Source organism: Clinocottus analis, unplaced genomic scaffold (genome assembly GCF_023055335.1).
Source record: "Clinocottus analis isolate CAN_PGR_092001 unplaced genomic scaffold, fCliAna1.0.p SCAF_22, whole genome shotgun sequence".
NCBI classification, from domain to species: domain Eukaryota; kingdom Metazoa; phylum Chordata; class Actinopteri; order Perciformes; family Cottidae; genus Clinocottus; species Clinocottus analis.
The window spans coordinates 1,264,738-1,290,262 of NW_027175954.1; the positions used below are offsets into that span (position 1 = coordinate 1,264,738).

The 25,525-nt window shown below is 44.9% G+C and overlaps 4 protein-coding genes and 1 long non-coding RNA gene across 5 annotated transcripts; 3 read left to right on the forward strand and 2 right to left on the reverse strand.

Moving 5' to 3' along the window:
* The first annotated feature begins 1,046 nt into the window (after nt 1–1,046).
* LOC137793265 (ras-related protein Rap-2a-like) lies at nt 1,047–1,679 on the forward strand. Its single transcript, XM_068589303.1, has one exon. The coding sequence runs from the start codon at nt 1,047–1,049 to the stop codon at nt 1,677–1,679; it is 633 nt and encodes a 210-aa protein (XP_068445404.1).
* A 2,738-nt stretch (nt 1,680–4,417) lies between these two features.
* On the forward strand, nt 4,418–8,592 carry plk1 (polo-like kinase 1 (Drosophila)). Its single transcript, XM_068589395.1, has 11 exons — nt 4,418–5,183; nt 5,483–5,651; nt 5,887–6,031; nt 6,128–6,221; nt 6,318–6,543; nt 6,645–6,687; nt 6,809–6,906; nt 7,025–7,102; nt 7,493–7,647; nt 7,761–7,943; nt 8,051–8,592. Exons 1-11 carry the CDS (start codon nt 4,821–4,823, stop codon nt 8,237–8,239), a joined length of 1,743 nt encoding a protein of 580 aa, XP_068445496.1. The 5' UTR covers nt 4,418–4,820; the 3' UTR covers nt 8,240–8,592.
* A 1,107-nt stretch (nt 8,593–9,699) lies between these two features.
* Nucleotides 9,700–16,471, reverse strand: palb2 (partner and localizer of BRCA2). Its single transcript, XM_068588542.1, has 13 exons — nt 16,353–16,471; nt 15,960–16,050; nt 15,796–15,855; nt 15,555–15,711; nt 13,542–14,987; nt 11,967–13,402; nt 11,719–11,871; nt 11,360–11,442; nt 11,070–11,219; nt 10,835–10,951; nt 10,496–10,583; nt 10,209–10,384; nt 9,700–10,105 (listed from the first exon to the last, which is right to left on the reverse strand). The coding sequence occupies exons 1-13, from the start codon at nt 16,373–16,375 to the stop codon at nt 9,862–9,864; spliced, it is 4,224 nt and encodes a 1,407-aa protein (XP_068444643.1). The 5' UTR covers nt 16,376–16,471; the 3' UTR covers nt 9,700–9,861.
* On the forward strand, nt 16,259–23,970 carry LOC137792811 (uncharacterized). The gene is made up of 3 exons (XR_011078164.1): nt 16,259–16,484; nt 21,234–21,320; nt 23,062–23,970. It is a non-coding gene; the product is annotated as an uncharacterized lncRNA (long non-coding RNA).
* On the reverse strand, nt 18,170–23,175 carry LOC137792809 (retinol dehydrogenase 8-like). Its single transcript, XM_068588543.1, has 6 exons — nt 23,070–23,175; nt 19,911–20,072; nt 19,650–19,829; nt 19,450–19,543; nt 18,512–18,695; nt 18,170–18,397 (listed from the first exon to the last, which is right to left on the reverse strand). Exons 1-6 carry the CDS (start codon nt 23,173–23,175, stop codon nt 18,170–18,172), a joined length of 954 nt encoding a protein of 317 aa, XP_068444644.1.
* Nucleotides 23,971–25,525: the final 1,555 nt, after the last annotated feature.

Here is a 25,525-nt window from a genome sequence, read left to right on the forward strand (position 1 = left end):
AGGATCTCTGAGTGGTAAAAAAAACACAGTAACAGTTTTTATTAACAGGATGTGTGTAGAGCACGTGCACATATGCAACATACAGGTTTGTGTCACTCCTGCCTGGTGGGAATAGGACTTCCTGTGTCTGCGTCTGGGTTGTGTGCGCATGGACGACTTCTCTTTATGGTCATTCTCTGGGAATAACAAAAAGACATGTGAGGATAATGGACCAAGAGCAAAAGTAAGAAGGGAAATGAGCCAAAGTTACGGACACTCGTGGTATAATTATGGCATTTTAGCTTAGCATGTGTAGCTTAGCGTGTGATGAGGAGTTTGAGTGGGGACACATGTTGAGGTCTGATAATACAAAACAGGGCTGAATAGGACTGGAAAACTGGATGCTTGGTCAATATTTTCGCTTTTCAATTTATTGTTTTGACTTTCACTTGGAATCTTCTACCGGTGAACGTATATGGATCATATTTATACTCTATAGTGTGTTATTTTAGCCTTTTAGTCTTTTTAACCCAAGCAACAACAACAAACAAACCCTCAAAAAAAAGAGAGCAGTTTTATTTTAAGGGTATTGTTATAGCAAATAAAAAAGAATGCTCTAAAACAAAAATTTGCTCTCGAAAAAAAATTGCTCTTAAAAATAAATAAATAAATGCTTTCAAAAAAAAAAAGACCAGTTTTTTTGTTGAGAGCAGTTTTTTAAGAGCAATTTTCTTTTTTTTTGGAGCAGTTTTTTTAATTGAGAGCAAAGATTTGGAGATAATTTACTTACAAACTAGAAATTTCCTCAGGTAAAATAGACACAAATCTACCTTCATACTGCATGGTCTTTAATTTAAGTCTGTGTATAACCTGACTTTGAATCCTGCCTCACCTGATGTAAGAGGTGAGAGAGAGAGAGAGAGAGAGAGAGAGAGAGAGAGAGAGAGAGAGAGAGAGAGAGAGAGAGAGAGAGAGAGAGAGAGAGAGCGCTCATTGGAGGAGAGCATTGGCGTCCATCCTATAAATGCCCATACATGCGTAAAGGGCAGCCAGAGCCCCAGACCAGCATGTCTCTCCCGGGACGTCCCAACACCGTCCGGCTGCTGTTCCTCGGGGCAGCGGGGGTCGGGAAGAGCGCGCTCATCCGCCGCTTCCTCCACGACCGCTTCGAGCACAAGTACACGCGCACAGTCGAGGAGCTCCACGTGCTGGAGTACGACACGGCCGGGTCCGGGACGATGCGTCTGGAGATCCTGGACACGAGCGGCAGCTACTCCTTCCCGGCGATGCGGCAGCTCGGCATCCGACACAGCGACGCGTTCGCGCTCGTGTACGCGGTGGACGACCCCGCCTCCCTGGAGGAGGTGCGGCGGCTGCGCGACGAGATTCTGGAGCTGCGGGCGGGCAAGAGCGCGCCCATCACCGTGGTCGGCGGCAAGGCGGACCTGAGCGACGCCGAGGGGCGCGTGCTGCGGGCGGCTGACGTCATGGCCACGGTGGAGGACGAGTGGGACGCGAACTTCGTGGAGGCGTCCGCGCGCACCGGGGGGAACACGCTCGGGGTGTTCCGCGCGCTGCTGCAACAGGTGAACCCGCCGCGGCCGCTGAGCTGCGCGGCGTGGAGGCGCAGGGAGTCGGTGCCCGCGGTGAGGAAGAGGAGACCACCGCTGAGGAAGAACAACAGCTGCGTGCTGTCGTAGGGGACATTTTGACCCTCTGGTTTCTCCGCAGCTGGACTGCTCGTGGTCACGTGCTGCTGGTCATCACAGTCCTCGACCCGTGATGATGCACTTTATACATATTTAAGGATTCACATTTCAGTGTCGCTATATATATATATTTTTAAAATCTTATGTGAATAAACTATTTGTTGAAATGTTTGTCTGCTGGCTGTTTCATACATTGTCAATGCACTCCAATATTGGAAATCCATTATTGTAAAAGTACTGATACCTCAGTGTGCAAATACTCCCAAGTAAAATAATAACAATTTGACTTATGCAGCAGAGTATAGTGCCAACGTATATAAAGGCTATCACAATTAAAAGTACTATCTAACAAAGGGATTTGGATTTCATGGATACATTACTGACAGGTAGCTACAGATATTGTAGTTGGAGGAAGTAAAAGTAATTTTAAGCTGCTTAATATATAGCCATGCAACATATTTGTTGTAAATTAGAAATATGTAAACAAAGAGTACAAAAAACAATCACCCATGAAAAAAAGTCATTAAAAAAAAATAAAACCTGGATCTTCAAAAGTATTGAGACTGTATATGTGTAAGTAATATACCGATATAAGCCTATACTTCAATTGTACTTGATTAGGCTGCAGTACTTGAGTAAACATATGAGCCATCCATAAGTATAAGTCCTTTAAAATGGAACTCAGCAGGAAGTCAATAGTGAAAAATATAATTTATTTAATATTTTTTGAAGGAGACAAAAATCCCTCAGCTCCTGCTTTCCAGTGTTTAACTTGTATTTTATACTTTCTAAAAAAGACAATTTTGTCAATAGTCTCACCAATCCTTATGAAACAGAGTTCAGCTAATATAATTATATATTATGTTGCAGATAAAATGCTTTAAAATTAGCAAAGAGGATTCACATGTTCAAATTGTCATCGTGATAAAACGAGTTCACCTTTTCTCGCCTCATCATTGTCGTGATGATGAACGTCAGCTTCCATTGTTGGCCTCAGCGGATGCATGTGAGGCTTCATGAATAAAAATAGCTAATCTCTTTACATGTGCTGTTTTGGATGCTACACACACACACACACACACACACACGCACACACACACACACACACACACACACACACACACACACACACACACACACACACACACACACACACACACACACACACACACACAAGTGTTGTGTCAAGTGGAACAAACAGGATGAACAAGCCCACGGAGCTCATGGTCTTTTCATTCTTCTCCCGCTCCTCATCCACTTATGCTCCTCTTGTGTTCCTCTTATCTACTAAAAATACTCTAGTGGGCACAAAAACAAAGGAGAAGAAGATATTGGTAGTGCGGCTGCGGAAATAACGTTCACTTTGTTTTGTTTTGAAACATGACATTTTATTTTTTTTACATGGCAAAGATATTGGTCAAAGATTACACATTATAAATATATAACTTGTTCAACCTGTGCTGTCATTCACCAAAAAAGTGGAAATGAAAAGAACGAGTGCTGTGAACTCATTCAATAACAATAAGTCCAAGGGACTATGTTTCCAATTTGCACATAAAGGTACAAAAGAATAAATAGGGAAACATGAATAGTATTAGTATTATTGACATGTTATCCGTATTGCAAAACAATACGAATGGAAAATATAGAGTGACATGTTGGCTCAGCACAGTTTTCAGCAGGTCTGTTTCACTTTATGTGTTTTATTATGGCGTTAGGGTCAAGGTAATGAGATATGGATGATTACTATCAGTTGCAGCATTGCAGTAGGAGTTGCTTCTACTGAAAATGATAATGAAAAGTGACTAGAAAGTACTGCAGTACTTCAAGATCTGCATGTCTTTCGTGAAATGCTGCCCCGTACTGGAGAGAAGATAAATCAACTCCAAAGCCAACAAATTCAAACTGTCATACTATCTGTTCAGCCAGCTGTGGTTGAAAGATATTTTTCTAAAAAAAACAACCTATACCACATTGTAAAAGTATTTAATTCCAAGTAAAATCCCTGATCACAAGTCAAAGTAACCTCCTCAGAATGAGCCTGCGAGAGAGATATTATCACATATTGGACTTTATGTTTGGATCACATTGGTATCACATGTACAGGAACACAGTATGTTTAATTGCTGGTTGAAGTCCAGCTATGTTCACTATTTTAAATACTTCTGTTGGGATTAACTTTATCTCTGCATCGGTAACTTATTGTTCTACTTATCTCTCCAATATAAACAGATGACTTCCTTGTGACTTCCTGGTGTACTGGAGTAACAGTATAAAAGTGTACTCAAGTACAGTAGCCAGCTTTATGTGCATATTTGCAGACACTACTGATAATTAGAAAGTTACATAGTTATGGATCCAAAAGACAGAAAAACAACTTTCCCTTTTGATCGTTCATTTCACTTGTATGTCATGTTAAATGTGGCAGTAAGTTATTGCTACATTGAGGATTTCACTCGATGCTGATGAGATTTAACTTGAATAAAATATTTAAATACACGTCTTCACTAAATCCACGAGATAAAACAAACACAGTGGTGGGATTTAATCAAACAGTTGTCGAAACTGTTTGATTAAATCCCACTGTGTCAGCACTGTGCCCATCGGACCGGCCATTGAGCCAATCACAACGCAGAACGTGACTTCCGCCTTCGCTGATTGGCTGTTTTTGCACCGCTCTTCCCACGATGCTTTGCGGCGCAGCTTGGAATTCAAACCGAGCGGACCAATCAGAAAGCGCCGTAACGACCGAAGCAGCATTTAAAATTTGTACCAGAGACTGTTGTCAAAAAAAAAAAAAATAGGGCAGGACGGAGTAACGCTGCAGCCACCGAGGGAAGAGCCTGGCGTTTAGTCGCACGTAGACCTCTCGTTTTCTTCTTTTAAACCTCACAATCGCACGCACTGCCTTTTATTTCATCGTTGAATCGGAAGTTTGAATGTCGTTCGCGTTCAAAGGTGGTTAACTTTAGTTTTGATTTGAAATCATTAGCATAGTCAAAGCTAGCTCCCAGGGCTAACCTAACGTCGGCTTTAACAATAGTCCGACCCTTTGCAAGAACTTTATCGATACGTCGACCTTCCGAAAAGCGTAATTTGCAAGACTCCGAAGATCACTTCCGACCCACAAAAATGAGCGCAGGTACCGCGAAGCCGGCGCACCAGTCGGCCCACGTCGACCCGAAATCGGCTCCTCTCAAAGAAATCCCAGATATCCTGGTGGACCCACGCACCATGAGGCGCTACGCGAGGGGACGCTTCCTCGGGAAAGGCGGTTTCGCCAAATGCTACGAAATCACGGACGCGGAGACCAACCAGGTTTTCGCCGGGAAAATCGTGCCCAAGTCGCTGATCCTGAAGCAGCACCAGCGGGAGAAGATGACGTCCGAAATCGCCATTCACAAGAGCCTGCACCACGCCAACGTCGTCGGTTTCCACGGCTTCTTCGAGAGCGACGACTTCGTCTTTGTCGTCCTGGAAATCTGCCGGAGGAGGGTGAGTGCTCCCCGCGAGGGAACCTCTCGGTGCCCCACGGTTGACCCTCCGCGAGGCCCAGCGGATGTGGCTTAAATTGCAAGAAAAGCTAACGAGGTTTTGAACGTGGTCGCTCAAAAAATGTTTATAGAACTTTTTAAATCAGTCACAAAGAAAAAACGTGTATGATTTTAACTATTTATCACAAGACGTGCAGCAAGAATGAGTTGAATGCTTTAAATAATAAAAAAAAGGAGGTCATTTTATTTTGTGTGTCTTTTTATTTTTATGAATCTAATACTTTTTATTTTCGGTTCCAGTCCCTGTTGGAGCTGCATAAACGTCGTAAGGCTGTGACTGAGCCCGAGGCCCGCTACTACATGACTCAGCTGCTCAAGGGCGTCCAGTACCTGCACGACAACAAAGTCATTCACAGGGACCTGAAGCTGGGCAACATCTTCCTCAACGATGACATGGAGGTCAAGATCGGTGAGTTGGACTGTTGGATTGCCTTAAACTCCAGTGCTCTTGTCGTGACTGACACCGGGGAACATTTTAACTCGACCCAAACTCGTTTGTCCAGTTTAATAGCATGGCTCACATCAAGAACATCTCATCCTTCCTGGTTGAGTGTTTTGTCTATTTTGGCATGTGTACACAAATGCATTTTTTCTTAATCCGCTGCGCTACAATAAGCTTGACTTGTCTTAACCTTTTTCCTCAGGGGACTTTGGGTTGGCCACTAAAATCGAGTTTGACGGCGAGAGGAAGAAGACCCTGTGTGGGACGCCGAACTACATCGCACCCGAGGTGCTTTGTAAGAAGGGCCACAGCTATGAAGTGGACGTCTGGTCGCTGGGGTGCATACTGTGAGTCTGAGCACACACACACACACACACACACCTGGCAGTTTTACCGCTTCTGCTGCTATGTGCCACTTGACTGAGTCTGCTCTGTCCTCTCAGGTACACGTTGCTGGTGGGTAAGCCCCCGTTTGAGACCTCGTGTCTGAAGGAGACGTACAATCGCATCAAGAAGAACAGCTACACCGTCCCCTGGGTAAGCTGCACTAAAGTACCACTCAATGTACCTTCAATAAATGTTTATTTATTTGGATGCAATTTTGTGAACCTGAATTATCCTCCCACCCTGCAGCACATCAACCCACTGGCGACGGCTCTCATCAAGCGGATGCTGCACGCGGACCCCACCAAGAGGCCCACCATCGCCGAGCTGCAAGAGGACGAGTACTTCACGTCGGGCTACATCCCCGTGCGTCTGCCCACCACGTGCCTCACCGTGCCGCCGCGGTTCTCCATCGCCCCCTCCACGGCCGCAGAGCTCAGCCAGAGACGCCCCCTGACGGCTATTAACAACAAAGGTAACGCGCCTCAAGAGGACGTGACCGACTGAGACTTGCCCCAAAAAAAAAGCTTTTTGTCTGACAAATTAAAAATCTTTTTTTTCTTCTCTTTCCCGCAGCCGGGACAGAGAGAGTGGACATAAAGGACGAGCCGGCGGAAAGGTGAGACATGTTTGGTGAAACTTGTCATAATGCAGAATTACTTTTTGTGCCCTTTTTTTTTTTTTTAATACAATTTTTCTGAGTCATTACGTAATTGACCGTTGTGCCGTGTGTGTCACAGGGAGGCCGAGCCGATGGAGTGCCACCTGAAAGACATGCTGCAGCAGCTCAACAGCATCATCGCTGCCAAGCCCTCCGAGAAGGCGGTCATCTGCCAAGGTGAGGCTCCAGTTTAGTCGACGGATTATTTTTATTATATGTAAAAAATGCACGTTTTTCGATGTTTAGCTCTCGTCAACGTGCATACAAAGACGTTGGTGTGTTTTTGTGTGCGCAGGAGAGGCCGAGGATCCTGCGTGCGTTCCCATCTTCTGGATCAGCAAATGGGTCGACTACTCGGACAAATATGGACTAGGTGAGATCATTCAGCAGATAATTTTTACTTTAACGTCACAGGTGTAACTGATAACATGAGCATTATTAAACTGCAACTAAACCATATTAAAAAAAAATGTATTTATCCAGTTGATTCAAGCCTTTTCTCTTATCCTTCACCCTAAAAGCAAACGACTAAATTAAGTATTCTTGAAGAATTCGATGTAACACAAGTAGCGAAAGACGATCCAAATTCTGTTCATCAGGATTTTTAGGTTATTGATTGCACCGATTCTCGTCCTGCTGTTAACCAGAAATTGCTGTCGCGAAATGCCAAAGTTATGTAATTTTTGACATTTTAAGTCGAGCTTAAAATTCTGCTCCAAAAAAAAGAATTTAAATTTAAATTTTGTCCTCTTTTGCATTTCAGGCTACCAGCTCTGTGACAACAGCGTGGGCGTCCTCTTCAACGATTACTCGCGGCTGATCATGTACACCGACGGAGACAGTCTGCAGTACATCGACAAGGCGGCGGTAGAATCCTACCTCAGCGTGCGCTCGTTCCCCGCGGCGCTCAACAAGAAGGTCAGTCATTGGATCCACATTGAGCTCCTCGATTACATAACGTAAAACGGTAAATGTGTGTTTCGCCACATCAGGCTTCATTCAAACCATGGCTTCTCATGTGTCCCCTCTAGATAACGCTGCTGAAATACTTCCGCAACTACATGAGCGAGCACCTGCTGAAGGCCGGCGCCAACATGGCGCGGCGGGACGGCGACGAGCTGGCGCGGCTGCCTTACCTCTCCCTCTGGTTCCGCACCAAGAGCGCCATCATCCTGCACTTGTCCAACGGCACCGTGCAGCTCAACTTCTTCCAGGTACTTTTTAAAAAAAAACATAATATATTCAATCTCGTCTTGACATCAACTGTCGAAATACGACTTTCTGAACCTGCGTTTCCGTCTCTTTTTTGTTTCCCTGCCAGGATCACACCAAGCTGATCCTGTGCCCGCTGATGGGTGCGGCGACCTACATCGACGAGAAGCGAGAGTTCCGCACGTACAAGCTGTCGCTGCTGGAGGAGTTCGGCTGCTCCAAGGAGCTGGCCAGCCGCCTCCGTTACGCCAAGCTCATGGTGGAGAAGCTGATAGACACCAAGCCTTCCCAGCAGTAGCCCAGCGCCTCCATCACCAGAGGACCCTTAAAGTCTCACCGTTTTTTGTCTTGTTTTTTTTTTTTTACAGATTCTTGTGCACCATTCCTCTGTTGTACATGATTGTTCTCAAAGCCACTGATTTATTTCCTTTTTTTTTTTTCTCTCTCTTCTTCCTGCTTGTTGTAAACTTCTTGATGCCTAATCCAACATGGCCGCCGCGGACAAGTTGACCATGTGCGTTCAAATGAGACTAGGAGGAAAATAAGGGTGTTAAGTGTTCAAATTCCCAGAATGCTCCTCCACTTGTTCATGCATCAGTCAAGCTTTTTAACCCCCAAAGCGGAGTGGACGAATAAAAATGTCTCTCTGGTTTTTGTCTGTTTTGTCTTCTTTTTTTTTGTGTTGTATGTAGAGATGACCATGTCGATGCGTCTTCATCATGCACCTTCTTCCTGTAGTTACTTTTTACTCTTTTTATAACTCTATTTTTCGATGTCTTGTCTTTCTCAAGATGTGCAAACTGTACATACTGCTGAATACATGTTGTAAAGATGATTTATTTTACCCATGTTTGAATAAAGATTCTCTTGAACTTGACACATTTGCTGCTTCTGAGTTGTTCTTGCTGGCTTCGCGCACGTCAACGAGACTGAAACGTGAGTTGCTTTGTGATCAAGGAAACCGCCAGTAGAGCGCGGAGGAGCAGCAGATCGGATCCTGACGGGCAGGTTGGCACCTCGCATGGCTGCTTCTGTCAGTGTAGGAATGTTGACGTGTACTGTGAGCAAGATATTTAGTAAATTACGCCAAAAATACCAAGATGATCAAGTCAGGAGAAACGGGGACAAAGTGGTTTGTCCTGATTAGTGCGCATGCAGCAGTACGTGTTTGAGATGATCTTTTGTCCCACAGTGGGGAACTTCACAAAAGGTAAGCAGTAACACGAGTATGGAATTTTAAAACTGAGCTTTCAGAAGTTTGTGACTAAACCGTTAATTAAATGAAAGAAACTGAAGAAACGGTCTGTCGGCCAAAACTATTCATGCAGTGAGGTATTTTGGCGCCTCCTGGCTGACAAACATACATGATGGATGAATTCACAGTCCTTTACTTTATTTTTCAAAAGTATATTTTCTCACCTATGACCCAAAACTGCTTGTATTTGGGTGTTTACATTAATGTTTCTTACAATGAAAAATCATTTCCTCACTGTCCTCTTGAAATTAAATGTCAGTTTGTAATTTTTTTACAATATAAAAGTAGACAAATAAGAAACAACAGAATACACAACAGTTTAATGTAAATTATAAATACAAACTTTGGTCACATTTCTTTTTCCTTGAATATATTGTTATACATCTTATATTTAAGTAGTATTTGTGCTCTAAAAACAGTGTTAACATTTTCAGAGGCCGGAAGTAGAATCTGCTGAGTTTACAGTATATACATGTATTTATTTTAGTAAATACAAGCGGGTGTCAAGCGGTTACACACACTCCTGTTCAACGAGCCCGGGACGGGACGCCACATAACCACGTGTGTGTGTGTGTGACTGAAGTATTTTTAAAAGTTTAAAATCTTCATGTAAACATTCATACGGTGACAGAAGGATGCTTTTGTAATAAAATGGAGTCTTTACTTCACTGAGTCCAGCCGCAGAGTGACGTCCGACCCGGACTGCGACAGTGTAAAGTAACGTCTCCGTTGTGATGGCCGGTCAGCAGCGTGCCTCCTTCCCCCCATCGGGCGAGCTGCCATCCTTCGCCGTCGGGAGCCCGCACGGCCGTCCTCGAGGTGCCGCGGCGCCCGAGGTCCCACACGCACACGCAGCCGCTCTGACTCAGGCCCACCACGCTGGAGCTGCTGACGTCGGCCTCGCACAGCCTGCGGGACACAAGGGGAGATGAGAGGAGAGAGTTACATGTGAGACACACACACGCAGAGAGACACACACACACAGGAGCGGTTGCATCAGGCCTCAGCTCACCTGCCGGACCAGGCTTTGGGCGCATGCAGCCGAGAAGCCAGGGCGGTTTTCCCGCTCACGGGGTTAACGGCGACCAGCGAGAACAGGGCGGCCTTCTTTGTGTCCTCCTCCTCCTCCGTTGCTTTGTCTTCCGGGGAGCTGAGCAACTGGTGCTGCAGCAGGACGAATAACGCTCCCTGTGCGCCGACACACACGCAACGACAACGCAACGGAGAGAGAGAGAGAGAGAGAGGGTTATTACGGAGGCGGTTTTGACGGCGACGAACGTGCAAAGCGAACAGACTTACACAGGAGGAGAATCCCCTGAGACAGGCCGTGTGGGATAAACCGTCTCTGAGGATGATTCTCCGCAGCAGCTGTCCCGTCTTTAAGTTCCTGTGACACACAAAATACATTCAACTCTAGACAGACACATGAGAGCCGAATCGGCATGTTATTCTAACCATCAAGTATATTTAAAATAAAGGAAACGTGGATTGCTTATGTTGACATCGTCAAGGTCAGTTTAAGTTCTTCAAATGTGGCTCAACTAATACAAACCGGCATGCTGATGTGAGATTAAAATAATGATTTTAATCTCATCCAGCAAATTTGGTAATTTAAACGCAGTTCACGCTCTTACGTACCAGACGAAGAGGTGTCCGCATTCACTTGAGCCAATCAGAGCATCTAAAAGTGCGTCCACTGGAGCGAGAGCCCCGACACAAACGCCGGGAGACACGAGAGGCTGAGAGCTCGATGTGCTGAAAGAGAAAGAGAGAGAGAGAGAGAGAGAGAGAGAGAGAGATAAGACACTGAGATATCTGAGCAATGAGGAAATAACTCAAGAGAATAAAAAACACAACGGCAACTCTGCGTTACCGGCCACTGTCTGACGGCGTAAACACCCGCAGGGTGGAACCGGATGCCGAGTGGGACGAGGTGACCACTCTGGATCTGGACACGCCCACGACGGCCTGGACGACGCCTTCGCAGAGCAGCGCTTGCGAGAGGCTGGAGCACGACAGCATCCTGCGCACACGGACAACCGACACACAGCCGAAGTTCAAGAAGTTCGGATAAACTGCTGGTTTTGTCGCGTCCAATGTAAAATATTTATACGTGTAACATGTTAAAATGCGTGTTGGAAAGTCTGATTGAGTCGTACTCACCTCACTTCTCTGATTTCCAACTGACCTAGAGTCACACACATCAGCCCCGCAGCATTCGGGACAGGAAACACATTGATGACCGGCTGTAAACAAACACAAGAATTAATTAAGAAATTGACAAAAAACATTGTATGTTTGACCAGAAATGAAACTGTAAATATTAAGTCTTTAAACATATTCCTCCTGATGTATTATTAAATTTCTCAGTTCTTTTTATTTCTTTCAAGGCTGCAACTATTGTCAATAGATTTATTGCTTTTCCCAAAATGTCATCCAACAATTTGAACGAACAACGATATCAATATGTGAGTCTGATATGCAGGCATGCGTTCACATGTCGTGCACGCCCACACACTCGCCTTATCGAAGGCCCAGGTGTGTGTTAGTGTCCAATCGGCAGCTGACGTCTGACTCCAGAGACACACGGCCCACGCTCCGGCTGCTGCTACACACAAAGCGCCTGAGGATCCGCGCAGGCAGCACGCATCCACCAGACAGCCTCCTGCCGGGGCCTGAACACAAACAAAACACAGTGATTTACTCTGTGGATGCTGCAGATACAAAACACAATAACTGTTGACTTTGATTCAAATCATCTTCCTTCTACCTTCAGCGTGTGTGTGCATCTCATCATGTGTTCCTCCGCTGTCTCCACCGGCCCACCTGATCCCTGGGCCCGGACGCTGGAACGCGTCGGGCAGCTCGGAGGTTCGACCCTGCGGGAACGATCGTCTGTACACGGCGGCTCAGACGGAGCCTTTATCTGAGCGGCGGGGGAGGCGGCCGGCCGGCTAGGAGCGCTTGGCGGACGCGGAGAGAGCTCGGGAGGGGAGGAGGCCCGGGCGGCCGGGCTCAGAGCGAGAGCCGGGGCGGCGGGCGAGGAGCTCGGAGGCAGGGCGGCACGGAGAGGGTGCGGGCTGAGTCCTAGTGACGGCAGCGTGGGGCTGGACAGGAGCGCAGAGGAGGGCAGGTTTGGGGCCACTAAGGGGTAGGGAGCCGAGGCCAGAGGAGGACTCTGCAGGAGCTGAGACGGGACCCTGTGGCGCACGTGTGCGTGATTTGCCACAGATCCGTCCGTGGGAGGACTCGCGGCGGGTTCGGAGTTGTCCTTTGAATCTTCAGCAGGAGATTTCACACGCAGACGCTGCTCAGGAGACTCCCCCGGAGCGCCGCTGCCGTTACATAACCGTGCGGCGGTGCAGCTGTTCGGAGGCTCCTCGGGGCTTTTCTGTCGAAGGCAATCAAAGGAAAGAGTCCTGACGATGGATGTGTCCTCTGTTCTGTAGTTTCTAGACGTCTGATCTTCCAAAGCGTGGACTAAAACGGGACAATCTGTTCGTTCTTCTGATGACAAGACAGGAGGCTCTTTTATTTGAAGTTCATGATTGCTCTCTTTGCCGGCAGGCCTGTTTGCAGAGTCGAACTGAAGCGGTGGTTTGACGGGGTGGTCCACACTCACAGTATCTCGTTCTTCATATTGATCGACACAATCTGCGGCACAATCTTGAACCGCTGACGCCGATTCTGTCGAGGGGGTGCGAGTCTGACACGCTGGGTAGAGGTTTTCAATCTGCTGCTCTCGAGGGATTTCCGTAATATCTAGTTGAGGCGTCTCCTCAGTCGAACGCTGACGTGCCAATTTATCCACAAGCTTGTATTCTATTGACACGTTTTGAAGGTCCTCGGACCGTGCAGCAGCTTGCTTCGCTTCAGTGGGATTGGGCGAATTTGAGATTGTGGGCGTGAGTGAAAGCGGCATCACTGGGCCACTGCGGCGGCGGCGAGTGTCGTAGCGCCGGTTGCACCCGCGTGTGTTATAGGACGGCGGTGTAAAATGTTCGACTCCCGAATCGACAGCGACTTGGCGGAGCTTGCGCAGCTTCAGAGAGGCAAACTGGTCGTCGGGGAGGTGGAAATCCTGCGTGATGTCACAGTTCACCAGGTGGTTGAGCAGCGGGCCGGGGAACAGAGACGGGAGAGGAAGCAGAGGCGCCGGGGCGGGTGGAGGGGAGGGCAAGAGGAGAGATTGCCAGTTCGCTGCACCTGCGGGAGAAAAAAGTGACAGAAAAATGAATATGAGGGAAAAGTCGCACACCTCTCTTTTATATACAACATACATGAAGACTTTCTTTTCATTCCCCATCACTGACACACACACACACAGACACAAAACAAGTCTCACTTCTTGTCTGTCTGCATCCGTTAGTCCTCTTCAGAAAGATGGAAAAGACCGGCTTTAGCTGTCCAGAGGCAGAGCTCTGCTGAGCGGCATTACCACCAGAGGAAGGCTGTGTTGCTGTGGACGCGGGCTCAGCGTCGTCCAGCACTGGAACGGCTTCCCCTGGAGTGACGCAGAGCTTTGGTCCATCGGCTTCATGGAGAGAGGGCGAGGCGGAAGAGACTGAGGAGCTGGTGGACTGGGAATCTCCTGAGGTTCGTCCAAGGCCTACTTGTCCAGGTGTGTCTAGACTAAGAGGGCATCGTGGGGTTTGAGGTCTCCCTCTGCCCCGACCTCTTCTCTTCCTCCTCCCTCTTGCCGGGCGAGCGGCGGCGACCGCAGGCGAAGAACAACCCTCCGTGACGATTTGACAAGCCGAGATCTCACTGGAGCTCCGGCTGTTCGGCTCGGCAGATGCGTCGGCAGACCGCGATTCCATAAGAGGGCCCGCTGATGCAGACGTCGGTGAGGACAATCCTGTCGGCGTGTCTCCGTCTGGACGTTCGCGGCCGTGCGTGAGCCTGTTCGAGCCTCTGCCGCGGCTCCTGCGACGATGTCCCATGCTCAGCTGGGAGAGTGTGACGGCCTGCATGTCAGGCTGGCTCTGCGACAATGTCATCCGCCTTGTGGTCCGGACGTAGTACTCTGGTGGGTAAAGTAGTCCTTCTACTATGGTGCAGGAGTCCAGCAGACTGACACCCTTTACATCACGCGCTCCTCCAACCAGCTCACTTTTCTCTTCTTTTATTTCAGCTGTATCAATGTGACTTTTTTCACTTTCCATTTGCTCCTCTGTATTTTTTTCCGTATCTTTATTACTGCTGTCTTCATACGGCCTTCCATCCCTTTGCTTTCTACTATTTCCATCTTCCTCTTCTCCCTCTGTCTCCGTTCCGGTTACATTTTTGGCGCCTTTTTGTTCCCTTTCTCCCGTGTGTATAGCAGCGTTCGAACATGTGAGCTCAGCGTTCTTTTCCTCTAGTTCTTGTGGTCCCCGTTTCTCGTTTCCATTGTCATCTCCTGTTTCATTTTGTCCAGAAGTGTTCCCGTGTGCAAGCAGCAGAGATGGAGACTCAGAGTCGTCACATGAAAACAGCTCTTCGCTCTCATTCACAAGCTTTCTTTCCTCTGTTTTGACTCTGTCTTCACTTCCTTCCGTTCCACTAGTCTCCATCCCTTCACTCTGCTCACGTCTTTCCTCGCTGTTGTCAGCCGTGCTGCTGCCAGCCTCAGCGCTCCTCCTTTCCCAGCGTAGGCGGCTGCGTCGGGACCTGAGGCGCAGGGCAGGACTGGGTCTGGGACTTCTAGCCTGGTCATGGCTGGGATCTAGGGTCTGTGGGCTAGCAGCATTCGAGGGGAGCAGCAACCGGATCACCTGGCTCCTCCTGAAGGCATCAGAATCTGCTGGAGCTGATAAAACATAAGAATGTGTGTGAAATTCTGACAAAACATGATCTGCTTCTCAGGGTAATGACCGTGTAATATCAACAATATTATAAGATTTGTTTTGTTTTGGGTGAGGCATTGAAGCAATTCATATGTCGAAACTGCATAATAAAGGGGAGGAACATATTTACATCCAATAACAACTATATTGTTCCTTTCCTGATTATACTAGGCATCGTTACAGATTATTTCATGTCAACTGATATCTCCATATATATGTTTCCTAGCAGCACACGAGCACACTAACAAAAATAATGACTTCATCACTGCAGCCAGCAGCTCTAACAGAGCCTTTACTCAACAATGGATGACTTTATAGTACAACTAAAATACTTTTATCCGTATTGCACAAAGGGTTGAATGATTGTATATTGTCTATTACATATGTATATATGTAAACAAGCACAACTCTGGGAAATAAATATATATCCTGTGTCTCATATAACATATTTATATCTAACTGTCACAGCAGTTATGTACTGTGGGACATATTTACTCCATGTTCTTTGCAGCAGAATAAGACAGACTTACCTTCCTGGCACTGAGGGACGCTCGGGGATGTCCCACCGATGGTGTTCGGTATCAACAGTGATGGCCTGACTTCGGGTTTGGATGTCACCTCTGGGTCTCTCCGGTCTCGGTCCTGCCGACTGATCCTGCTCCTCACTGCGTCCAGACGCTCAGCGCGCTGTGAGCAGATCAAAGTGCTTGAGAGACACAGCATCTCTACACAAGGCTCACTGGAGCAAAATGCAAAGAGGCACGCTCTCACCTGTAGTCTCTCAGCTGTCCTGAGGTACTCCCTCTGTAACAGAGCCAACTTCCTACGAAGCTGAGTGGGCAAAAGGTTAACATGTCAGCAGCAGTGGAATCATAGGTTCATTGTGGGATTATACATACACACAAAGCTAGCTTACTATAGGAGTAGCTACTCACCTTTTCCTTGTCATCACAGTGCAATGTGGTCCTGAGCTGCTCCTCGCATTGCATTGAGTCTCCACTTTGTCCTCCATTGTGCTCACACGACCTGAAACCAGAACACACACAACACAAACACGACGAACAGTTAAATGACACGACTCATGCATTCGTGGGTACAACACGTTAGCTTAGCTTTGCTACAAAGCTAACTTGTAACTTCAGTTGGAAGTTATTCGGCGTTACGTTCGCGGTGCTTTGAGCTTTAAAAACACCCGGATGTTAACCGTTAACGTTCAGAGTTGACCGTTAAGTTGTCTTCACGCGAACGCACCGGGGTTGCTGACATGACACTTTGTTTTCCCGTAACTTTATATCTGTTTTTTTTTTAATATTCGGGGACAGACTCACAGTGGCACCATCGACGGGTCCATGGAAAGCGTATTTTGATGATCGACCGACCGGTTATCGATTTAGTTCCAATTTCCCGCGACTGCCTGAAAACAGGCGTGAGCAGCGGAGCCCCGATGACTCGATCAGCAGGTGAAATTGGAAATCTTTGACTTTGAATGACCTGAAAGTGTAGTTTTTGTTTTCACGTCGCTCCTATCACTCCCACGTACAAAACATACATGGTTTATGATTTAATAGTATTTTTGAATCAATATGTTTGTATGACGGCGTTAGGTTAAACGCTAATTAACGACTAAATAAATCACATTTACCTTACCAAAACATTTAGCAAAGAACCACATTAGCTAGCTAGCTCACCAATGGCCGCTTCAAAGGCTGAATAGTTTTGTTTTTATGTTTAAACAATTTGAAATGGTAATGTCAGTGTTAAAAAACAGAACATATTTGACAGGCTGAGGTGCAAAAGACAGTATTGAGGCAAAGTAAGTATATCAATTCTTTTTTCTTCACTAATCTGTAAGTAACTGCGCTCAAGTGAGCCCTCATCCGCTGAGTTAGAGGCATGCATGAAAATTAAAAAAAGCAAAGGTAATTTCCCAATATCCCAATATTCAAACAGTCATAAGTAATATGTCCATGTTTATGGCCTTGAGATTTTTCTGTACAGTTTTGGAGAAAATTAACTTCAAAGTCAGCTTCAATGACATAATGATATTCAAAATGTCACAATTTTCAATATTCAAACTGCTATAAAAACAGATCCTTACACTTGTGAAGGGACCTTACAATGCAGCCTTGTTCAGGGGCATATCTGCCATGCACATGGACATGGCCATGAGATTCTACAGTTATTAAGAAAAACAATGTGTTTACGAGTCAATATAAAATATTACTCAAACTTTGTGTTCTCTGAATTATCAAAGGGATACAGAATTTCAACATATTTGTCGAGGAAAGCCAGATGTTTGTCAGCATGTTGCTGTCTGACATGTGTGCAGATGACTTGTTCATGGTACAAATGCTATTAGTAGAATAAAGTTTTAATATCTTTACATTTGTGTAGATGGAAGTGTTTATCTGATTGCACTTATGGAATCAAAACAAAACAAAAAGTACATTTTAATTACCATTTTATTTGTTTTTATGATTGTTTGTTGTAAAACCAGAATATGTCAATGTAATTTATTCACAAATAGAAATACACATAGTTTCCCATCAGTCTGAAGTCGCTACAGAGAAGCTTTTGCTGAATTGTGGATGAGACACAACCAGAAAAGATTGTTTTCTGCACAGAGCGATTAACCACAAACACAAATTATGATCAGAAGCACGAACACAACTCCTGGGAGTTATAAAGGATAGATTTATAATACCAAAATAGTTTATCTATTGACATCATTAACAAAAATGTATGTAGATGCAAATACACACTCCAAAAGCACACGTTTTTGGAGCCAATTTGAGGTTTAAACCATCAGAAATGTGAAGTTGTTTGGGACTGGTTCAGATCAGTTTATAGTATGTCGTCTCATAAGTGCAAACCCTACTCCTTTGGCACTCTTCATATGCTTAAACAATTGTATAAACTGTTGTATTTCACTTCAGCAGAACTCAGGTGGGGTAATTATATATCCATGAGCTACAATTTTCTACAGAAAAGAAAGTATAAAGACGGTTCATTACAAAACAGACCACAGTAGGACATGTGGACGCTCACAAAATATGTTTATGTGTTTCTTTTCTGACTTTGACAACCTAAGCAGAGGTAGTAAGTGGTCTCTATTGTGGTTTGTACAATATATCTGTATACGTTCTTAGTTTGGTGACACTGTCCTGCTCCTCAGACATCCACAGGTGAGGTACTTCATGGCAGTCATGCTGACGTGCATCAGGGGCCCCAGGTTAAACAGCATGTGGTAGAAGGCGTGGACAGACAGGCCTCCGGTTTCATCGGCGTATTTCAGAGCTACGATGGGCGTGTACAACGGGTTGGTCAGATTACGGAAACGCGGTCTGCTCGCTTCAATCACCTTCTTTGTGCACTGCAGAGAGAATTAAAGGATGGACAACAAAACAAACAGGATTAAATCCCAGATGGAGACAAGACAGACGTGGCTCAGGGAGGCCCCGAGACACAACACCGCCTGTGAACCTACTCTGGCGATGTCGTCGGGCGTTTGTCCAAGTGTCTCGAAGATGTCGACGGAAGAAGGGAGATAGACGTTCTTGAAGTAATGCACCGTGTCGGCATCGGCTCCAGGATACTCCTTCTGCTTCACATCCTGAATCATCTTCGCCTCAAATTCGGTGTGCACCGGGCCCGGCTCGATCAGTGACAACCTGAGGGAGGGAGAGAGAAAGGGAGAGTGAGGGAGAGAGAAAAGGAGAGAGGGAGAGAGAGGAGCGGGAGAGAACAGAGCATTGTCAGATAAAGACAGAGCCTTACGGGTAACACTAATGCTGAAATCATGTATCGATTAATAGTGCAACCAAATATTAATAAACAATTTCAACAGTTTATTAACCCCTTCAACATTTGGATGTAGCTGGCCTAAACACTAGGTGACTACTTTTTTCATTACCCTTGAAATTCATTTGGACACAAAGTATTAAAGGATTTGCATCATGATAATAATGCATTTTATTTATATAGTACTTTTCTACTCAAAGTCAATTTACATAACAGTTAAAATATCCTAAAAGATAAAAAAATAAATAAAGTATAGACTAAAACAAATACAAATAGTGCTTTTGTATTCTTATTACAACAATAATAATGATCATATTTTGTGTAAACAGCACAGACTACTGCACTGTGTGGTCTTAAAGACTGAGGCTGGTAAAATAGATTTATAGTTTAAGATAATTTATGAAGCAAAAATGCCCAATTTCTTCGTCTGTTATATTGGATAGAAAAGCGTTTAACGCCTCATCACAACCACATTCTCTAAACGTTGAACTCGTGACATCTCGTGACATCTCCATCAGCCTCCGCTCTACTTTGTGCTCATGAGCAAACATTTTCGCTCCACCTCAATGTTCCTGTGTCGTGGTTTTGTCGTTAGCGGCGGGAGAAGCATCGGCGGGAACTCACGTGACGTTGAACTTCAAGAGCTGCACAGCCAAACACTCACAGAAGCCCTCCATGGCAAACTTGGAGGCCGCGTACACGTCATTAAACACCACACCTTTAGAAAGACAGCAGAGGTTCACGCTCAGACAACAGGAACGGTTCAGCAGTTCTTCATCGATCATGTTCATCGCACCGCCCATCATCCCAGTCTGTCCTCTGACCTTGCAGTCCCATCACACTGCTGACCACGATGATGTGTCCCCCTTTCCTCTTCTTCATGTCCGGCATCACCTCCTTGATCATGCGGATCACCCCGAAGAAATTGGTCTCGAACACTTTCTTCATCTCCTCGATGGGGATGCTCTCTATCGGACCCACGAGGCCGATACCTGCGTTGTTGACTGGCGGGGAGGAGGAGACGGTTGAGGGTTATGAGGTTATGAACAGCAAATTCCAACGCTACGAGGGCGCGCTTTACTCACTGAGGACATCCACGTGTCGGTCCTTGATGCCGTTGATACACTGTTTGACGGACTCGTCGTTGCAGACGTCCAGCACGGCCAGAGACAGAGTCTTCCCGTACGCGTCCCCGGCGGCCTCCACCAGTTTATCTTTACGCTTCAGGTCACGCATCGTTGCTATGACTGTGGGCGGGTGGAAAACAGGAAGGGGGCAGAAAGGATGGAGAGGAGCAGCGGAAGAGATTGTTTATATACGTTGTTGTATTGTCTACTGTGCTGACGAGGCATCTTTTCACACCTCTGTATTTAAAATAAGATGGAAATTTAATGGCGGCCAATTTATTCCATGATCCTTGTCAAACTGTGCATTTATCTTTGTTTTAGGATGCTGAGGCGTTCACATTTTATTGTCCAGCACAGTAGTCAGTAGGTACAGTATCCATTAGTTTAGAAAAGTATCATTCATTGTTCACAATCTTGAATGTGTTCCAGCACTTTTTTGTTTGTTTATGTGTTTACTTCCATTTTTTTTATAGAAGCCCATTTCAGCCACAAAAAGAAAAAAAGTCATTATGACAAAAAAAAAGTATTCTGTGTGTATTGAGTCATACTTTTTTGTTGTTGTTGTCATAATTATGACTTTTTTTGTCACGGAAATGGGCTTCCATAATTTTTACTCATTTTTTTATATTTGTTATTTTATATTCTATCCTTTCCTATCTTTATTTTACGTTTTAGCGATGCGCAGTGCACATGTGATCTGTCTTTGTGCTTTTTTTTTGATTTGATGCATCACATGAGAAATGACTACTATGTGTGAAGTGGTTTCGCTAAGTGAAAACCACTTCACACATTGTCATCGTAGAGTCCTGTTTAACTTACGTTTGTATAACCATGTACGATAAAATGTTGAAATAAAACACACAGGCTTGTTTTTCCAACCATGCTGGTTCTTGTGTTTTTTCCACTGGATTGAGATGTTCCAATCCTAATAAGACCTTCGTAATGCCATTTCTCATCATTGGTATTTTGCCGGTAGCCCTGTCTATAATTAATCTCCTTTATTTTATTTGTGAACGGGCGTAACGAGGCCTTCAGGCCGCTGCTGGAAAGAGGAATGTGATTCGGCGACTTGCCCAGTGTGAGGTTACAAAAAGAATATATCACCGTCTGCAGAGTCAAACTGAGTTCATTAGCTCAGGCTGCATGTAAGGGTCACATACACGAGATGCACAACGTAGACACCAACGTCGCACAACATGTCCCCGTGCCGCATGTGTGTGTGTGTGCACGTGTACAAACAGTGAGTGACCCCGTCGTTGTGTATTGTTTCCTGTCATATAGGAGGACGGCACGGAAAGAGAGGACGAAAGGTCATGAAGAGGTGGGAGGATATCGTCAGAGACGTGGGATGATGGGAGAGCATGGAGGGTAAAGTGCACACACACACACACACACACACGTGCGCGCGCAAGCACGCACTAAGCTGTTCACACACCCTTTTTCCTGACTCAACTTGTGTGTTGTTTTCTTTTTTCCTGAATTACCTTGATAATAAGCTATTGCTAAAGATAGCCACTGTAGTAATTAGATGACCTTAAGTAGCCTCAGTGTATATATCGCTGCTCCTGTTACAGCATCCAGTTCATTAGTGTCTTGCTGTGATGCTCCGGCCTCCTCCAGGAATAACCCTCGCCAGCCTGTCGTCCACAAAGGAGCTGCGAGTGGCTAAGCCGCGCTGTAGCGGGGCTTTAGTTATTGTTGTCTGGTATTACACGTTTCCAAAGAGTGACTAAAGGTTAAGTTGGGATCAGGGACATGGCTGTGTGTAGCAGGAGGGCGGCGGAGTTCATTTTACATGAAAATAATAATGATGTAGATTCACATGTACTCACAAGTAAAACAATACATACAATTTTCTTTTTTTTCTCCATAATAATTGCACGGTAATGCTGTATAAGTGCAATTTGATAGGAAACGTGCATTTATTTACCTCACACAATATTATAACTCACTAATAGAGTTAAATACAGTATGAAAAATTAATGGAAACCAATGGATGCCTGTAACAATATTAAAAATGTAAGTGGATCACAATAATCGGACAAATTAGGTTACAAATAAGGAAAGAAAATGAAGAAGAAATGATCACATATTGACCTGATATGGCTCCTGTCTCTTTTTACCGTCTTACATATTTAATTAATCTTAATTATATTGAAGGAATTCATATAAAACAGTGTAGTGTTTTTATGTTAAACATCCTCAATCTATTCGGGCATAGGAGGATCTGGGGATGGTTGTACCAGATGAGCAGGAGGAAGCTCATGGGATTAGAAATGAACCGACGCTGCATTGACTCCATTTCTCCAAACATCCAGGACTCCATTAGTATTTACGTAGATTGTCTTAAACCAAAACTCAAATCTTTCAGTCTCACTTTATGTCCGCAGAGGGGAAGTAGATTTCTTTTTAAATATATGGATTTTCTTGACTTTTTTTAATGTAGGATTCAATAAAAGCAAAAAGTAAGATTATTGCCGTCAGACAGATGTGATACAAAGCGTTGTGATTGGCTAGATATTTGACAGCTTAATGGCCTCAGCTTTGAAGTCCATAAATCACTTGTTTTTTGAAGATTCTGAACTACAGACAGTTGACTGTGACCTCTGACCTGTGGGGAGAGGAAGCTCAGTACTTCACTTCTGAAGCCTGAGGCCTTGAATTTGCTCCATTTTCTCCATTGAGCAGTTTACTCCTGATCATTTTCTAGATAACTCTTTTTTTTTGGGAGCTCATTTTCTCTTCTGCTGTTCATATTTCCGTTTTTTATTTTTTATTTTTAAACATTTAACACACTTCCTGTCAGCTCCAGATGGAGATCACTTCTCTAGCTTATAATCATGTGGACTATGTAATACTCTTATGTGCACTGCGCTCATGATGTAAGCATCTTATGTGTAAACGGTGCAGAGGAAGAAGATGAGGGACAGAGAATTTATAGGTTATAACATGTTTTACTAATGTATTATTATTTTATTAAGCGATGTGTTTGTTTATTATATAACTATTTATCTACTGACATGTCATGCCAAGCTGTTTGAAATGTCAGTATTCTCTCTCTCTCTCTCTCTCCCTCTCCCACACACACACACACACACACACACACTAGGCCCCTACCGTGGTAGCGTTTCTGCTCGTCGGAGGCCAGCATCACGGCCATCCTAAGGCCGATACCGGAGGAGCAGCCGGTGATCAGCACCACTTTCTGCCCGGGACTCGCCATGGCTGCCTCTGCCTCTCCGCTCCGGTGTCACACAGTGTGCTACTGTCGGCCGGCAGCTCGGCGGGATGAGCGGCGAAGGGGGGGATCAGAGCCACCGTAAGAGGATAAGAGAGAGAGAGAGAGAGAGAGAGAGAGAGAGAGAGAGAGATAGTCACATGGACAGAGTGCAACATGAGTGAGATTATCTGCACGGTCAGTCAAGTCCAACTTCTTTATTTTATTACGGGACGGGATAATATCTACAGTATTGTCTCAATCTTGATCAACCTTCTGACTTCCAAGGTTGTTTTCTTCTTCTTCTTCTTCTTCTTCTTCTTCTTCTTCTTCTTCTTCTTCTTCTTCTTCTTCTTCTTCTTCTTCTGACCAACAGTGTGAAGAACTAATTGATAAAAAACTATTTTAAAAGTCATGTCACTCTGTAAAAGCCGGCCTCTGCTCAGTAAAGGTGTTTGTCGCCCCCTAGTGGTCAACATGAACACTTCAAATCAGTCTGTTGGAAAGACTTCTTCTCTTATTCAAAGCCAACACAAAATCTGGCTACATTATATTATACAAGATGATGCCTGAAAATGTTTTAGTTGTTGTTTATTGTTGGCAGAGTAAATGAAAAGTTATAATTATGGCCAGTGTTAGTGAAACAAATATTAAACACAGGTACACAATATCTCTTACTCTATCTTTCTCTTCTGCACACACACACACACACACACACACACACAAACACACACACACACACACACACACACACACACACACACACACACACACACACACACACACACTTAAACACAAAAAGTGTAGCTGTCAGTCATACGTATAGCACAGCATACTTTAAGTGGGAGGTAGGGCATTTGGAAATATGCCTGGAATCTATATTCTTCTTCTTCTTCTTCTTCTTCTTCTTCTTCTTCTTCTTCTTCTTCTTCTTCTTCTTCTTCTTCTTCTTTCTTCTGCATGCAATTGACATCAGTAACCAAAACAGCACCGTTACCAAAACACAAACCTTTAATTGCACATTATTTTCAGCATCGTTGCCTTCAAACCTGTAATCAATATTTCACCACCTGCAGATGGCACCGAATGTTTCTCCTCCGTACGTTTACCAACACGTGCTTATTATTTACAAGAACAGACAAAATAAAGCAATAACAATTCTTAGAAAACAGTGCTGCAAGTAGTCTCAATAATTATTCATGAATTAATTATAATTTATTGCTGTATTATTAATCAGGCATTTATCCAAACACTCATCCATGAAACTCCACAGGTGAACTAATCTCCTTTATGTGCACGTTTCATACAATAAAAAAGTGCCATGACTGTTTATGGATGACAGTTTTTTGCACATTTTCTTGTTTTTGTCATTGTAGATATTCTTAAAAAAACAACACTGATTCACACAGCTTAGTTTGCCCCTGTGCATTGTGGTCCAGAGTCACCTGCTCATCATTTCATATGTCTGTCTCTACAAAGTGATTTATAAAAGTATCAGGTATACAAACGTCTTCTAATGTAAAGGGAGGCTGAAGCAGAGCAGGAGAGACCTGAGGCTCGGAGGTATTCAGGTGCACGTATGCATGTGTGTGCATGCACTGAGCTCCCATCCTGTCAGACTTTTTTTTCACCCTATAAACGTCTCGCTATAAACTCCTAAAACGTTTCCGATGCCTCCCAATGAGCTGCTGGTTCCTTCTGACTTCTCCACATCAGAGCTAAAGCATGATAACCCCTTGATGTAGAAGCCAAACAGCACATTTATGGTGTTTTTTATTATCATTATTAGTTTTATTCTGCCTATAGGAAGAATGTGGTGTGTGTGTGTGTGTGTGTGTGTGTGTGTTTGAAGAGAGTATAGGTGATGGGCAAAGACAGACAGGCACTGGAATTTGGAATCTGCTGCAGCATATTTTTATTATTTGGGCAGCACCTTTGTCCTGTCCCAGCATGCTGTGTGTGTGTGTGTGTGTGTGTGTGTGTGTGTGTGTGTGTGTGTGTGTGTGTGTGTGTGTGTGTGCGCGCCTGTAGAGTGTTAGAGAGCAGAACATTACATTTCATTGTTCGAGTGGATGTGTTGTATTTGTTACTGGTGATTAGCTTTGCTGAACATTGAGGCTTTATGTGCTCAAGCACACGTGTGTGCATGTGTGTGTGTGTGTGTGTGTGTGTGTGTGCGTGCGTGTGTGTGCGTGCGTGTGGCGGCTTGTATTGTGCATCCTGTGTGTGCAGGTGCGCGCGAGATACATATAGATGGAGACAAACAAACTAACGTAATCCATTATAATCTGTCAGACAATACTGATGCAAATAATGACACGCGAGGAAACTATGTTTCTGCACACGAGGGGAGGGA

Bases quoted from the DNA above. Each gene is read 5' to 3' on its own strand.
- palb2 (XM_068588542.1), bottom strand. From the start codon at position 16,375: ATGGACCCGTCGATGGTGCCACT. The intron at 16,051-16,352 runs GTGAGTCTGTCC...TTCTGGTTTCAG, and splicing joins GACCCGTCGATGGTGCCACT to GTCGTGTGAGCACAATGGAG. The intron at 10,385-10,495 runs GTAAGTCTGTTC...GTCGGCGCACAG, and splicing joins TCAGGGGATTCTCCTCCTGT to GGAGCGTTATTCGTCCTGCT.
- LOC137793265 (XM_068589303.1), top strand. From the start codon at position 1,047: ATGTCTCTCCCGGGACGTCCCAACACCGTCCGGCTGCTGTTCCTCGGG.
- plk1 (XM_068589395.1), top strand. From the start codon at position 4,821: ATGAGCGCAGGTACCGCGAAGCCGGCGCACCAGTCGGCCCACGTCGAC. The intron at 5,184-5,482 runs GTGAGTGCTCCC...TTTCGGTTCCAG, and splicing joins TGGAAATCTGCCGGAGGAGG to TCCCTGTTGGAGCTGCATAA. The intron at 7,944-8,050 runs GTACTTTTTAAA...TTTCCCTGCCAG, and splicing joins TGCAGCTCAACTTCTTCCAG to GATCACACCAAGCTGATCCT.
- LOC137792809 (XM_068588543.1), bottom strand. From the start codon at position 23,175: ATGGCGAGTCCCGGGCAGAAAGTGGTGCTGATCACCGGCTGCTCCTCC. The intron at 19,830-19,910 runs GTGAGTAAAGCG...CCTCCCCGCCAG, and splicing joins CCGACACGTGGATGTCCTCA to TCAACAACGCAGGTATCGGC. The intron at 18,398-18,511 runs GTAGGTTCACAG...TTCTCTCTGCAG, and splicing joins CGCCCGACGACATCGCCAGA to TGCACAAAGAAGGTGATTGA.